The 16,252-nt window shown below is 36.2% G+C and overlaps 1 protein-coding gene across 2 annotated transcripts in view; it reads right to left on the reverse strand.

The window, feature by feature from the left end:
• Nucleotides 1–9,385: 9,385 nt before the first annotated feature.
• Nucleotides 9,386–16,252, reverse strand: part of LUZP2 (leucine zipper protein 2) — a 117,043-nt gene continuing 110,176 nt past the window's right edge. For both annotated transcript variants that reach the window (XM_010710705.3, XM_010710706.3), the window contains exons 11-12: nt 10,573–10,650; nt 9,386–10,068 (exon numbers count right to left, since the gene is read on the reverse strand). In XM_010710705.3, the coding sequence (XP_010709007.1) occupies nt 9,964–10,068; nt 10,573–10,650 (183 nt within the window). In that variant the 3' untranslated portion in view covers nt 9,386–9,963. The remainder of the gene's footprint in view (nt 10,069–10,572; nt 10,651–16,252) is intronic.

Consider the following 16,252-nt stretch of genomic DNA (forward strand, 5'->3'; position numbering starts at 1 on the left):
TTTTGGCTTTTTTGTCTCCTCTACTTTTTACCTTTCTGTACTGTTCTCACCAACACTTCTGTTCATCAGATTTGCAGCCTGCTTTCTACTTTGCTAGCTGGTTGGCTTCCCTTCAGAGCACTAAGATTTGCCTGTAATGTAAATACTTTCAATCCCATTTTAAAAGCCCATTTTTTGAAAGTTTATGCTCTCATCACTTGGCCTATGGTTGACTGTATGTGTCAAAGTTATTACACTACTTACATACTGCTGTATGAAGCGCAGAAGGATTGATGGGTGCCCGTGTGCACACTACTTCTAACAACTGTACTTATGAATTAAAAATAAATGACTAAGTATACAAGATATATTTACTACCTTACTTGTGTGTATCTACATGTTTAAAAATTCCTTCCTCTATCTATTCCTTCTAGTTTTGTGGAATATGGTAAATAGAAGATGTAATGCACAAAACCTCTCTGTTTAGCACCACAAATTAATCTGTCCTTACAGGCATATAATTATAGGAGCAGTGGTATCTTTCATGCTTCTTCTGCCGTATTCCAAGCGAATGAATTGATTTATGAACTTGAAAGAAAATGTTAAGAACCATGTATTCTGAAAAGGCTGTAGAACTGCCGCAGACGCTGCTATTAACTGCGATGAGAAGAGCAATATGCATCATTGAAATGGTATAGAATTGCTTGGTAGCATGCTGGAATGACTAGAGCTATCTCAGCTGACAAAACAAAGTACTTTTTCCCAAAAGTCTGCGCAAATCAATTTCCTTGCTTTCAGTTCCGAAAATAAAAGATAAAGCAATGAACCCGAAGCTGTTACTGTAAGGTGCCATTACAGTTCAGCTGGCAAAACTAAAACAGGACCACTGAATCAACACCTTCTCTCCTGATTGTGCTTCATTTAGCAATTAAAATTTGCATCTGTGGAAGGTTGCCAAACCCAACAAAACAAAAAGATTCTTAGACATTTTGCTTGTTTTTCTTTACAAACTTCTTTTGAGTTAGTGAATTCTTTTTCTCCACAGAATAATTTTTCCATGAGAATGATCATTTCATTCTTAAGCATGTTCGTTTTCTCGCTAAAAATGGTTTCTAAAAGAGGGAGGAGGAAATGAGGAAAGGCAAGAGACAGCTGTATTAATCACAGAACAGTTTTAAAGAGCAATGACTGCATTATTTCCAACAAATGCATTCAGGAGCAATAAGAAATGAGATTTCACATGCTATGCATGAAACAAATCCAGTATCATCCCTCTTTTCAACAGTCCAGATTCATTAGGAGAGGGGAAGGGTGGAAAGGCATAAGAAAGCACCTAGAGCCTGCTGCATGATGCTAATGTAGAGCAATATCCAAATGGAATGAACAAGTTAATTCAACAGGCTTTATAATATAGGGTTGACATCTGTCACCAAGGACTAGCAATAAAAAATTCATTACTGACACAATGTTTTACCCCATCAAAGACAGTTCTGTGATATTAAGGTTATTATCCCCTGAGAACAAGACTCAACTGGCACCTCTAAATTTAGCTGGATATTAGGATGCACAAGAATTTCTTACAGATGTCAACCATCTCATCTGCACTGGAAAAGGTAAAAGCAATTTAATTTCATTACTTGCAGCAAGCTTTTGCCTGTAACATCTGTGGAGCAATGACACTAGATGCTTTAAAGTGTTAGAATTCACTTGACTACCAGAAATATATGATGAATTCTCTCTGTGCATGAATTACCTAGGAAACTGGTTGGCTTATCAGCAGCCTTCGAAGAAGTAGGTAACATATGTCTTATTATTAGCAATCACAAATGCTATCAACCCTGTAAAGCCATTATTTAGCTTACCTTTGTTTATTGATTAAGAAGCATTTTTAATTAAAACTACTTGAATACTGGTCCTGTTACATAGTTATATAATGGAATTAAGATGAAAAAGAGTCAATTCAGACATTTTTTTGGTATTAATTAGTTCCATTAATCATCATTACTTAACATATTCTGTTTTGAAAATGATAGTTAAATTAATAGAGACCTAAACCAAAGAATCTCAGATTTATTTGGTTTTAAAGTAAAGAACTTAAATTAGAAACTGCCTCATCTATCCAGGGAGGATAGAAATCTGACAGCTCTAACAGGGCATAAATGAGTAGAGCAACTTGGCTACGTGCCTTCACGCATAGATTAAGCAGGGGTGGAATTATTTTCTTTGGAGTATCTGGTATAATGCCATGTTTTGGTTCTAGAAGAAAAACAAAGCTGATAACACATCGATGTTTATAGTTGCTGCTGGGAAGTGTTGCACAGAGCCAAGGAGGCCCTTCCAGCATCTCCATGAAGGGCTGGAGGGGAGGCCCAAGGAGCTGGGAAGGACCAGTCAGGATAGCTGACTCCAATTGGCCAAAGGGATATTCCATACCACGTGATATACGTGGCAGCAGATCGCTACAAAGAAACCCCCAATATGAACAGCTGTATATCCAGCACTTGATTCACTGGTCAATACGCTAAAGCAGAGTTTACTGCAGAAGATATAATGCTCCCATGTTGATGTCTGAGATTAGATTTATATACCTGCTAGTATTCCAATTAGCAAGAGGATAATTCCACCTGCCAAATTTAAGTTGAATATTTGAGGTAGTTGGTGTTCAGCTTTTCAGTCCTGATATTTGTATGAGTAAGACACACCAAAACATCCAGCCAGGAATTCCATTTCTGTGCCACGGATGATGAATAAAAATAGAGAAATGAGCAAGGACTCCAAGTAGGTACAGATCTCCAAACTGAAAGCCATCTCTTCCTCTAGGATAAAAATAACTATGATGTTAACTTTTCCTCTTTCTTTCCTTTCTTTCCTTTCTTTCTTCCTTTCTTCCTTTCCTTTTCTTTCTTTTCTTCCTTTCTTCCTTTCTTCCTTTCCTTTTCTTTCTTTTCTTTTCTTTCTTTTCTTTCTTCCTTTTTCCATGTTGTGTGCATAATACCTGCACCTGTAAAGCAGTTTGAAACTAAATTGACGTAGATCAGTTTTGCTCACATTTGCCAACGTGGAATGTTTTACAGTAATTATTATTATCATTTAGTAACTCACCAATTTAAATTAGAAGACATTTTTCAGCAACATTATCCATCACATCATTTGATGCTGTTCAAAATATGACAATTTTGAGTTAAATAAAGATGTGCATTCCTACAACCTACTCATCACACATTCCTTAGTGTTGTATAGCTGGTATTTTCTTTGCTAATGCTTTGAAATCAATAAAACATAATATTTCACTATTTCAAAATTTCAGATTTGTAATTTTTCAATAAAACAGTGATTTTTAATCAAGAAACAAGGATATTTCAAGGTAAGAAATTTACAAACAAACATACAATCCTCAGAAGCAGAAATTCTAAGCTCCTATCCAATAGAATTCTAACATTCTAATAGGAGTATTTATAGATTAACACTAATACTCATACTTCCCTTCAGGTCATCAAAGAAATTTTTTTCCAATAAGGTTCTCAAAAAAATCATGCAATTAGAAAGCAATTTGTTCCAAGTATCATAAAACAAATTTGAATTTGTTGGGTCCAATTTCAGTCCGCAATCTTCCCTTGACATCAGCAAGTCTTGGGTTTGGGTTGGTTTTGATGAGTTTCTTTTGCTCGGATAAGTTTTGGACTATTTTTTCCTTTTTTAATGCTTTTAGATTTTATCTATCCTCTAAATTTTTTAAAAACTAGCATATTGAAAGCCAATTGAGGCTTTGTTGAATTATGTATCAGTCCAAGAGAAAACAATAATGCTGTTTAAACAGCACATTTTCCCACATCACAGGGAAGATGTAAATAAACTCTCCATGTGATCTAGTCACAAAAGACTGTGTTAAACCCATTTTATTAACTTTGCCCAGGTTTACAATTCTGAAGCAGCCACACATGCTCAATGTCATTTTAAAGGCATTCATAGAAAAGAGCAACATGGAAACGACTGCCTGCCATATCCAATTCTGTTTAACATCACCTTTTCTTACACAATGAGTGCCATCATGGTATCTGCCCTGAAGTAAGCTTGCTGCGGTGCCCAGGCCAATGCTGGGGTTCATCACTAATAGTTACAGACATGGTCATTCAGCCAAGATGTCAGATGCTCATCCAGCAAGCTCTGTGCCAAATCAACTGGCAGTGACCAGAGGGATGTGACTCAGTGCATGTGCAGAACTTGTCTTTTGTCAATGGGACGTGATGCTGAATTGTATCAGCACCTATCGCAGCAGCCTTTAATATGAATATCATCCTTGAAGCTGACACCCCTGCTGACAAGTTGACAGCAGAAAAGATGAAGGGAAGGAGGGAAGGAAGTGAGAGGCCATTATCTGATACATATGAAATGAAATCCATCTGAATGTGACATTGCTTTACACTACAAATCAATATTTGAAGAAGACGGACGATTAACCAAATATTTCTTCATATACCAAAATATTATTTGCTTGTCATAGCATTAGTCAAAATTGTTCTCATGAAGTTGCAGTTATAAAGGCAGGCGTATGCTGAATATCCAATTTTCTATGCATTTGCTACATTTTATTGCTATTATTGTTTTGTAGTTTTAGTCAAATACTCACTGACTCAGTGTTGATCACAGCAGCGCAGTGTGCCTGCCACACAATGTGCATATACACCTACACGCATCATTATATCTAGAAGCCCACTCATCTCTTTGCAACTGCAGCTGTGGACTGGCAGGACTGTGAGAATGCCAACGGTGGATACGCTGCTTGTTTCACCTTCCCCTCCAGCCCTCTGTATCACTTGAGGGTTATGCAGAGTTAAAACGTTTCCCTCTTTTTCCAAGAGAAGAAGGGATCTTGGCAAAGCTTCAGCTGTGGCAGCAGGAGAAGGCAAGGGAAGGGAAAGTGAGCTGGCAGCTGCTGAGGAGGGCAGCTGGAAGCAGAACCCATGAAGAACATGGGGAAGAGTCTGCTGCCCGTCAGAAGGGTGCACAGAATGGTCAGCAGAGCACACTCCAGATTTCTGTGTTAGATCCATATTGACAGAAAACTGACTTACTCTATTTCAGAAGGTCTTGTTCTTGACAGCGTGTAACAAAACCTACATATTTGGTTGTATTCCTGGTACACCTCAAGCTCCTGTGCAAACTGGGCTGCTGTAAGGCATGCATATAGGAGATGCTGACACTCCTACTTATGTAGGTACCCAGATACACAACATGAAATAAAATAGAAGGCATTACTTTGGGAGCAACCCTTATACATTTCTGACAGTTACTGGAAATGAATTGCCACTTGTGTTTACTTTCATTTAGCTCAGCCTAGCTTAATAGACACCAGTAAACAATCCTCATCTCTTGTGTTAATTACAGTATGTGAATCTACAATGTTCAATTATTAATCACTGTGTAAAACAAAGGAATCAATTACTGAAGATAAATTTGAATGTACTCTGGAAAAATAAAATCCTTGTTACTTTTCGCTCTTTCTGCAACAGTGGATAAAGAATTGTGGGGCATTTTCATCCCCCCATTGAAGCAAGGTTGAAAGCATTGAAGTAGATCTCTGATACCATTACACTTGAAAATAATCTACCAGAAATTAAGCAAAATCTTTTTTAGTTAAAGAACATAAAGTCAGTGACTGTTACGATGGTTTTGTTGGACTGGTAATTTACACATGTGATTTACATCAGGCACATGAGTTGTTTCATGGTTTCATTTAAAGTGAAAATTATATAATTAATATATTACATAAACCACTTTAAAAAGAGTACAGTAGAATCACACTGAAGTGTTTTATTGACCATCAATTTGTATAATCTTGATTGACGGTACTACTCGGAATTATTTTGTAAGATCAAGTTAATAAACTCTGGGTGTGACTAATACTTATTTTAACTATTCACTCGAAAACACAATTAATTGGAGTAAAAACTGACCATTTTTAATTGACATTCTAGTAAGTAATGTGTTGTATCGTTCTTACTGAAGTACTTAGAAAAGTGAGGCTGCTTCCCCTGGAGTCACACGGTCCAGTGAAGACATAATTTGACACATCCTTAGCTTTCTAAGCCTCGCTAAGAACATCTTCCTGTCTCCATCCCAACAGATTCTTGTTTAAATAGAACAGCTGGTCCTTCAGAGTGCATTGTAACACATACATCTGAAGTGGACTACCACTATAATTTCTGGCTTTCCACTACCTGTTATTACTGTCAAGAATTACAGACTTCAGAAGTTACTGAATAACTAAATAAAAATGCCCTTGCTATATAACATCCACTATGAAAGGTCAACACTGGACTTGATCTAGTTTTTCAAGTAGGGAACAATTAAGACTTACTTTCATGCTTCCTGATAACTAAAATTTTGTCATGAAATATGTATGCTCAGTCTAACAGAATGATATGCCCATTTAACTGCAGAAAATGACCCATTTTAAACACAGATAAGCTCAGACACTTGTAAAGTATTTTTAACAAGGAAATTAGCCAAATTTAACGTTTCTTTTTTGTATAAAGCCATGACCACGACTTTTGTCTTTTTGGGTAAATTGAGCACTTCTTAGTTTCAAGTTTTATGATCCTAAGTAATACCTTATCAGGGATGAAATTTCACTTCAGACTTTTTTATTTACTCACATTCTCACTCATAGGGATATATACACAAGTATATCTAACAGATACAAACATAGTATGCATTTTCACATTTACAAACACGTATTGATAGAAAGAGAGAGAAACTTAGAGATGAAGTCTACGCTGCAAAAGGAAAACTCAAATAGTAGTTTAAAATTGAATATTCTTAGGCTGGAAATTGCTTTTAGCCATTAGACACTGGAGTATCAAATAAAAGCCTCTTAAGCAATCTTTATGTGCAAAGAAAAGGATATGGTGTATGACCTAGTTGCCAGGCAACTGCACAGAACTGCAAAATATTTTCCTAAGATGTGCTGCTCTGTGGTGTGATGTGTGATAGGGAAGTAGACCCAGACTCTCAGTTCTCTGTGAAGCTGGTCATAAAAAGAGTTTTGGAGTATTCTAGGGAGATCGAGTATAACTGCAACTGAAATTTTATAAACTGAAGCTCCTTTATGACCACGTTCTTTGTAACCTCGAGTAGTCAGACATCAGAAGAAATGCCAACATCTATTCACCTCCATCCCAGCACTGGGATGTCAAATTACTCACACTAATGGCTGGAATGAAAGAATGGTTACTGATCCACTGAGGGAAAATATGTACACCTTTTCTGGCAAAAAACATTGTCAGTACATGGAGGCATCCTTGTGAGGTCTTTTTTCCTTTATCTTCATTTTTTTTCAACATTCAAATATTTTCTAAAATACATATGTATGTAATCTGTAAATTGAACATAAGTTTCCTCTCAAACGAAAAAATACAAGTTTTTGAACAGAATTCTTTGGGGTATAACCATGAAGGACACACATCTCATTAGATGCATACTCCCCTCTTGGTGCAAAATTAGAATCCTCATAACAGCAGTATATTTTAAGCCATGCCAAAAGAATACATGAAATATTCTCATGCCAAACACAGGCAGAAGATGATTTTTTCCATTGTTATTTTTTCTTCATCCTGAATCATTATGTGAATTATTCTAAAAATCATCGGTGCGAAGATAAGCAAGGATTCCCTGTCGTCATCTCCAAGATGTCAAACTTAATCACATGAAAAATGAGCAGCAGCCTACGTCCTGTATGAATGTAGTCAAATAATTCTTGGAGAAGACAAAGTCAATTTCCAAAACTTTAAGCATATGGATAAATTCTCCCCACCAACACTGCTTTATTCAGTTCTGTCTCACCTGATCTTCACTGCTTAGAGAAACGGACATACAGAACTGAAAGCACACATGCATGCAAGTATAAAAAACTAGATTGTTGCTGATTTGTAAGGCTTTTTTTTTTTTTCATATTGTGGACATTAACATTAAGGTATCTCTTGAAACAGAATGCAATGTGATGCTATATTAGCAGTAGCTGTATCACTACAACTGCTGAATTCTTCAGAAAGAAGAAATGAATGCTAAGTAGGACATCTTACCTCATTCCTTTGGGATGTGCTCTTGAAGATATATATCCTTTCTAGAGAGATGCTTGAAACAGTTTCAGTGGCCTTTTCAGTCCATACCCCAGATATTTTAATTTCTTGCACAAAAATATCTGATTTTGGCATGTAACAGAAACTAGGAACTGGCAGTAGCTATGATTAGATCATGACTCTCTTATCCACTGGATATTTTGAAATTGTCTTCAGACACAGTTTGTTGTGGCTGTAACTGAAATAAATCAAATCTCTGCTACATGGCCCAGACTGCCTTAAACAAAACATTACTGAATTTGATAGACACCATTTGATGAGAGTGGTCAGGTTTGGCTGTGAAAACCCACAGCTCAGTTCTGAGGTCTTTGTATCTGGGATTTCACTTCTTTCAACATTTGACATGGATATTATTTTTTATGATATTTGACTTTATTGAGTGGTATTGTCACATCACTCAGTTCACAAGTTTCTTTTCAGAATTCTTGAGATTTCTCCCAGCAAAAAGCAAACAAACAAAAAAATCCACACAACAAAACTTACCATTCTGCAGCATTCACTCCTGAGTAGGGAAGCAGAAGCAAAATGTCGAAGTGGAATGAGTTTAATGTCAGGAAGGAACAGAGAGTAACTTGATGAAATTGCTGATAGGTAAAACCAGAACAGAGAATACCACTAAATGAAATGAAAGATCGTATGTTTGATTTTTAAACTGATTCAGAAGCAAAGAAAAGCAAACTAATTTAAGTAAATTGCTTTCGGTCCAGTAACAGTTGTAATACACTGCTGTGAGTAATAGGAGGGAAATGGGAGCTTACAAGTTACAGCTGCTTAAAATATTTCATGCAGAAGGAGAGCATAAAAGCAATAAATTGTTCCTAAGGCACTAGTTTTTGAAGATTTGCAATTCAATTGTATGAAGCACATACTGACAATGGCACATACTCAAGGAGATGTGCTCTCTTTCTTCTTCCCCTTTCCTTTCTACTTTGAAACCCTGCCATAGAGTGTGTGGCCCATGAGAAACCAGAAGAACCCTAAGAGTCACAGAGCACACCTTACCCAAAACACTGCTGTAACGCCCAACACCCCACCTGCTGTGGTCAGAATGTCTTTCCACGATTTAAAATCTATTTATGTTACTGAGGTGAGTGCAATTACAAACGATGGAACCGAAATCCTATGACGGGCACCCAAACTAAGTAATCTTAACAAGATTCCACTTGCAAAAATGTTTGCTTGAATTCTAAAACAAGCAGCTCTTCCTTTCTGTTTTTGGACTGTGCATTTTTGCCAACAGCTCAGTGATCAAAATAGAACTAGCAGTGACAACAAGTTAGAAAAAATAGCAACCAAACGTGTTTTATTGTATAAGTAAGCAGATTTGAAATGGTATCACTCAAAGTTAAGTATACATGGAGCATTACTGTCCCATTATCACATTTGATCTTAAGAATTACATTGCACTTCAACTAGGTTTACACAGATTTGTCTTTTTTTTTTTCAACATTCACCACCCTTTAATCTTGATTTAAAACTTTAGCTGCAACAAAGTTTCATGAAATAGATCAGGCTGAGAGAATACCCAAGAATTAGTTTTTTTTTTTCTTTTTTGTTTTGTTTTTTTAAAGAAATAAACTAATATACTGTCTGCAATTACTAGTCAGGTAGAATAGCAGTTGAAAAACTGGACTATATTACAAAGCATTTTTCCAAACATCCATTTTGGATTATTGCTGAAAGGTATTGATTGGTCTATTCTGGACTAGTTTACAAACATTCATAAAATGGTGGAAATGCATGCTTTAGAAAACTGGTACTATTCATGCCTCTGGTCTCAAAAGAATACGAAGATGGTAGCAAGTGATGAACATTTTCAAAGTAGTATTTAGAGTATTAGTAGTAATTAGAGTTTCTTTTCTTTTGCGCTAACAGAATCTTCAGACTTTTTCTCACTTCTTTCAGGTAATTTTTCCTCTTCAGGTTTAATCCACAGAGGGTTGCGCAACATCTGATGAGGGTGAAAACAGCATCAATGCAAATATCCTTTGACAGTGAAAAAATCATGCTAATCTGAATCATTATTTTATTATTATTATTATTATTTTGCTCAACCGTTTTGGTCTATCAGAATAAAAGCACAGGTGCACTACTCATTTAAGATTTTTCCATTCATTGGTAAGATTGCTGAGTACACTTTGGCATATTTGCAGATGTATAACTGTTTTGATCATTTCCCCCTCCCTCCCCTTCCCAAAACTGCTGACATGTATTAAATTCAGTCATTTGATGACTAGGCTACTCCAATTCAAGTATGGAACAGTTTGGAGCAATGCTGATGATAGCCAGGAGTCATTTTGAAAAGACAAACTGAAGAGTACAAGTTCGTGAACTGAGTAAGCAGTTCTCTCTCCAAAGCATTGAATAAAACATGTAAACATACTTCAAGTAACTGCATGCCTTACAAGAGCTTTTATAATAAAAAAAATCTGAGAATTTCTTGGGAACTGAATACCTGAAAGCTTGTCTCTGTTTCTGCTGTCTTCAATTGAGATGCTGAATTATTGCGATTCCCCAAACACGTCTTGCCAACCTGTCAACGGAGATATCACAGGTAACTTCTGTGGATTTTTTTTCTAAAATACTCATGTGTTTTTTTTTAAATACTCTGGTAACAGCCACTGGTAACATTTCCCTGTGTCTGATGTGGCTGTACATGTTTAGCAATTTAATACTTATTCTCCTCTCAGTAGAAGTGGTCAAGTTTATTCCCACAATTGACCTGTCGAAGAGGGTAGTAATTATAATCTTCTGTTGTGAGTGGGGAAATAGTAATGAAAAGCTGAAAGCTAGCATTAAATTTGAGGACTCCTTTATTGATATTTTCTTGACTGATTTGCTAGATCTCTTCTGCATAATAATCATTGAGCTTATTGAATGGAGAAGTCAGAAAATTTTCAAGGTATGGGAAGGCTGGTTAGATTCATCACTGTCATTTTATTACAGCAAAAATGTCATTTTCCTTGCAAATATGCTCTTCAACATGACAGAAAACAGAGCTGAACAGTATAAATAAAATGCTGGAAGAATTATGGAGTGGGTTATAAATGCAAAAGATCTTGCGTTGTAAGTCTTAAGTCTTAATAGCACTGAAATTTCTACTGAAATTAAATTAAAAGTCCGTCAGGACTATGACCAAGACAACATAGGCAAAGAAAATGTGAAATATAGGTACAGATAATCTTTGGTCATTGCTTTGAAATTGCTCATGTCGGTGATCTGATTTTTTTGTTTGTTTGTTTTTTTTTGTTAATAGAAATTGATGCATGCAAATGGAGTGAAAATTAAATATATGCTCATATATCAAATTTTAAGTCATAAAGACTCCAAACTAACAGTGATTTTACTTACTTTAAATTTAAACGTGCTTTCCCCTGAAATTGTTCATTTCTAGCATAATAATCTGGAAAGTTTTTGAAGTCTCATTATAATATTTTTACACATCAGATATATTGGTGAAAAAAGGCATAAAATTCTTTAGTATATAAATGGACACATACAAAAAGGAACCAGTAACAACCATTACAAATTCCACTGGCATTTCTGCAATTTCTTTTAGATACTTGTTTTTCAAAAATTATGATTGAGAATATTTTTCTAGAATAGAATACTATCTAGATAGAATACAAGAAAAGAAATAAAGCAACCCAAAAGAAAAAGACTACGTCTAAGTAGTATGCCTTGAGGCTCTTTTCTTGGAGAATTTTTGCTCGAAAAAAAAAAAAAGCCTGAATGAATCCCACAGCATTTTAAATCACGGTAGGTTAAAAATTACCTCTCTCAGCAGAGAACGTTGAAAATCAACACTCTCATGGAAATTAAATGTCAAGAAATTTTATCAATATCCTTTCAGTACAAATTACATTAGATTGAAGTTAATTTAAAAGTCAGAGATTGACAAGGAGGAGGAAATTTCATTATGTTTTTGCACTTGAGGAATTCTGACCGTCCCTCATCTGTGACCAAGTTGATCTACAAAAAGTGTAGGTCTGACAGAACTTGTTTTTAGTGTATTTCCTAGTAAGTTAGATAAAATATTCTTTTCGGCTTAGTCACGCTGAGATAAATGTGAGGGTTTCAGGGCCTTGCAAGCCAGGAGTCTCAAGACAAGTGATGTTGCAGGTCAAAAAAGGCACAGCGTGTCAAGCTGTGTAATGAAGATGTTATTTCCACCACACACTAATTACAGAATCCCTGGGGCTGGAAGGGGAGATCCTTGAGTCCAACACCCCTGCTAAAGAAGGCACCCTACAATAAGTCACACAGGTAAACATCCAGATGGGTCTTGAATATCTCCATAGAAGGAGACTTCAAAACCTCTCTGGGCAGCCTGTTCCAGGCTTTCAATACAAGTTTTAGGAGCGGCATACGGTATCATTTACAAACATTCTTTCCATAGACCAGGTAAGAAAGGTGTTGTTGGTAGGAAAAAAAAAGTGAAGGTTTGTGTTTGTAGCATTCTAAATTTTTCCACTCACAGGTGTTTTCCTTTTTATCAATACACCATCTGGTACACTCTTCTAAGCAATGCAACTCCTACATCTTTATTACGTTGTTAAATCATAACGAATTATTTTTCTCTTGTCACTGTGAAAACGTGTGTATTATTAACAAATAAATTAGATATTGAGTGCCAGCAATGACCTTCATCATGGCATCAGTCAGCAGAAGTACCATAGCCAGGATTGTAACTGGTCACTTTGAGCTCTCAGTTTTAAGTCAGGACAGTTCCTAAAGTTGAGATGGACAAGTATAACAGCATCTCCCACCATAAGCATAACCCAGGCTAGAAGCAGCCCAGCTTAAGTCTCATGCATATACATCCCCACACATACTCACACATACATGTCTGTGTATCCATGCACAGGCATACATTTGTCTGAGTATATGTGCATACAATCACATAGGCTCCTACAGACATTCCGTAATGCAGATGCTTATGGCTGATATACAGATTAAAGCAAATAAATAAGCATATTCACAAATATACATATACATTTTACTAGGTCTCTTTATGTCAAGCAGCAGGATGATTTTTTTGTTTGCTCTCTCATGTCTCTTCCTATCCTACTTGCTCCTTTGTGAGGTCGCTAATTACAAAAATAGAGAACAATAGTTTGATGGAAACTAGCACAAAGCAAAGATAATTGCTTTTATAAAATAAAGGGCTGAATTGTCACCATTGTGTTGTTTCCTGTCTCATGATAGTGAGATTTTATGAATCTCTCCTGGAAGATACTGGGATTTTGGCCATGCTTAGCATTAAGACTTCAACACACCAGCTCAGCTGGGAGGAGCTTTCAGGCTGTTTTCTTGTTTTCCTCAGCCAGCTAAATTATTAAATCTTTAAGAATGACCATCACATTTACAGGTTCATTAGAGATGAGGAGGAATTCTGCTATATTTATTAACCTGAAGATTTCTCAAATCAAGGACCTTTCATCCTAGTTTCATTAGCATGTGCCCACAGAAGCAAGTCTTTCTTTCTAGATTCAGAAAGAAAAGCTTTCACTGTTTATAATCATAGTCTGTATTTATACAAGCTATTAAATAAAATATATATACAAGTTATTAAATAAAGCATGACTAATCTTTGAAATGGCAATGAAGTGAGGCAGATAGATCACAGAATCCATAGAATTGTAAGAGATCTTTAAAGGTCATCTGGCCCAACTCCCCTGTAACAAACAGGGACAGCTACAGCTCTATCAGATGCTCAGAGCCCCCTTCAGCCTGACCCTGAATGTCTTTAAGGACAGGGTTTCTACCACTCTCTGGGCAACATGTGCCAATACTTCACCACCCTTATTGTAAAAAACTTCTTCCTTACAACCTACCTGAATCTCCCATTGTCTAATTTGAAACCAGTTCCCCTTGTCTCATCACAGTCCCTGCTAAAGAGCTCATCCCATTCCTTCTTGTAGCTCCCTTCTTGATACTGAAAAGCCTCAATGCATTCCTCTGAACCATTCTGAGAGCTGTTTTCTGTTTCCTCCCTTTCTTAATATTACCTTATTTTAATAAAAAACAGTAACTTAATATGTCACCATTAGCAACACACATCAGAATTTCACTCACGAATAAATTACTCGTACACAGCAATCTCCGTGTTTTATGTGTGGAAGGATTCTTTGCCTTGTCGTTTAGTTGCTACCACTGATTTGTCAAGGATGTATGCCATATTATTTATGGGCTTATTTTTAAGAGAAATATTTTCCTCATTACATTATATGTGCTGCATTTTTATTGAAAGACATCAGGAAGTATCTAATGTCTGAGCACTTAATTTCAACAGCTCTAGTACACAGCAGTGAGAATTCTGAAAAGCAATAACTACAAATGCATTCTTAATGTTGCCTTAAGCAACACATTTTGTGTATGCAACAGGAAAAAAGCCATCTGCAACAGTGAAGAGAGAAATTTAACAAGGCATGATAATTGAGGTGGGGTACATGCCTTGAAATATTGTTCCATTCTGATTAGTTTAGTTTGCAATTTTATTAGCTAAGTATGTTTATATGAAATTCTGGTAATAAAATCAGCAGACTGCTCAGTAAAACATGCAGAATTTCAGGAGTTATGGTATTCAGTTCAGCTTGTGAACTATACAGCAGAGTAGGAGAGGTTCGCAGCTGTATGTATAAATTATAAAGGTGGGTCAGCCAAGTGTGCATCTTCATTTAAAAAGAATTTTCAAAAAGCCAATTAAAATTCAACATGTCCCTTGGCTATTAAAATATGCAATTTCATCTGCAAACTGCTGAACCGTGTAACTACAAGGGTATCCCGCTGTACCTACGCAGGGAGTAAGAGTTGCTTTTGTTACTCAAGGAATCATACCTCTTATCACATGTGGACAAGAAACCAAGAAAATACACCCACCTCTGCTAAAGGAATAAATCATTTCCTATTTCCAAATTTTTGCATTATTGGTTCAAAAAATCTGAAATGCTTAAAAGAAAAACTTAGCTAAAATTAGCTAAAACTTTTCATGTTAAATTGAAAAAAATTAATACATATTTAACGCAGAAAAAAAACCCACTGTATTTTCTCACACAATGCAAATCGTATCTAATACTGCAATTAATTTGAGGTTTGAATTGTTATTAATCCACACTTTGTCAACAACCTGCTTTTTAATTTACTGTTATGCAGCAAGCCCATTAGTGGTAAAAGTGCAACATTCTAGATGTTCATATAACCTATCATTACAACTTGTACTTCAGGCTGAAATTCATCATGTCACAAGATTTTAGTTCTCTGCTATATGCATTACACACTTCTCTGACGTGTGATTTTTTCCCTACACTGAATACGGATATTTTGATTTCTTATATATTTTTCTCATAATAATACGGCTTTTCCAATTTTTGAACTTGGACACTAACCATATCATTAACTGTGAGGGAAGATGTAATTGAGCGAGTCACCAAAGAGCTTAACAGACTCCTTGATAGATCTTATCACTGGGAGACTTGGGAGACTGGAATGTAAGACAAAGAGCAAACAGAGTCAGAGGATAAACAGGAGGTTCTTTTGTATGCACTGCCAGTGTTGTCACAATTGATAAACCTTTCATCCTTTTTCACTGTTTTCTGGGAGAAGTTAGGGCCAATTAACTGTTACTGGAACTTACTGTTTGTAAGTGGATGGTATATAAGATGTATGTTGAGCACAATAAAGAGATCTATTCTGATGCTACAGGAAAACTGAGAGAGCTCTCCAACTCGACTGAGCGCCAACAATTAAACAGATAAACTATTAAAATGCCATTCTGCTGTGAAAAAGATGTTATTAGGCAAGTTAGGTCTACATTTTATTGGAGGAGTCACCGTCCCTGGAGGTGTTCCAGAATCATGGAGATGTGGCACTGAGGGACACAGTCAGTGAGCAATACTGAAAGTAGGTGGGTGTCAGACTAGGTTATCTTAGAGATCTCTTCCAGTCTCACTGATTCCATGATTCTAAGTTTGTAAAGTGTGCACATCTGTGTTCATAAGACACTTCTGCTGCTCTTCATACTCTTCTCCTATTTTAATGCACAATGCACTTAGAGGATGGCTAAATAAAACTGATGTAATGTCTTCTGACCTGCATAGTGCTCATTTAAGAAGCAGCATTACTGAAATCACCTC

Source organism: Meleagris gallopavo, chromosome 5 (assembly GCF_000146605.3).
Source record: "Meleagris gallopavo isolate NT-WF06-2002-E0010 breed Aviagen turkey brand Nicholas breeding stock chromosome 5, Turkey_5.1, whole genome shotgun sequence".
NCBI classification, from domain to species: domain Eukaryota; kingdom Metazoa; phylum Chordata; class Aves; order Galliformes; family Phasianidae; genus Meleagris; species Meleagris gallopavo.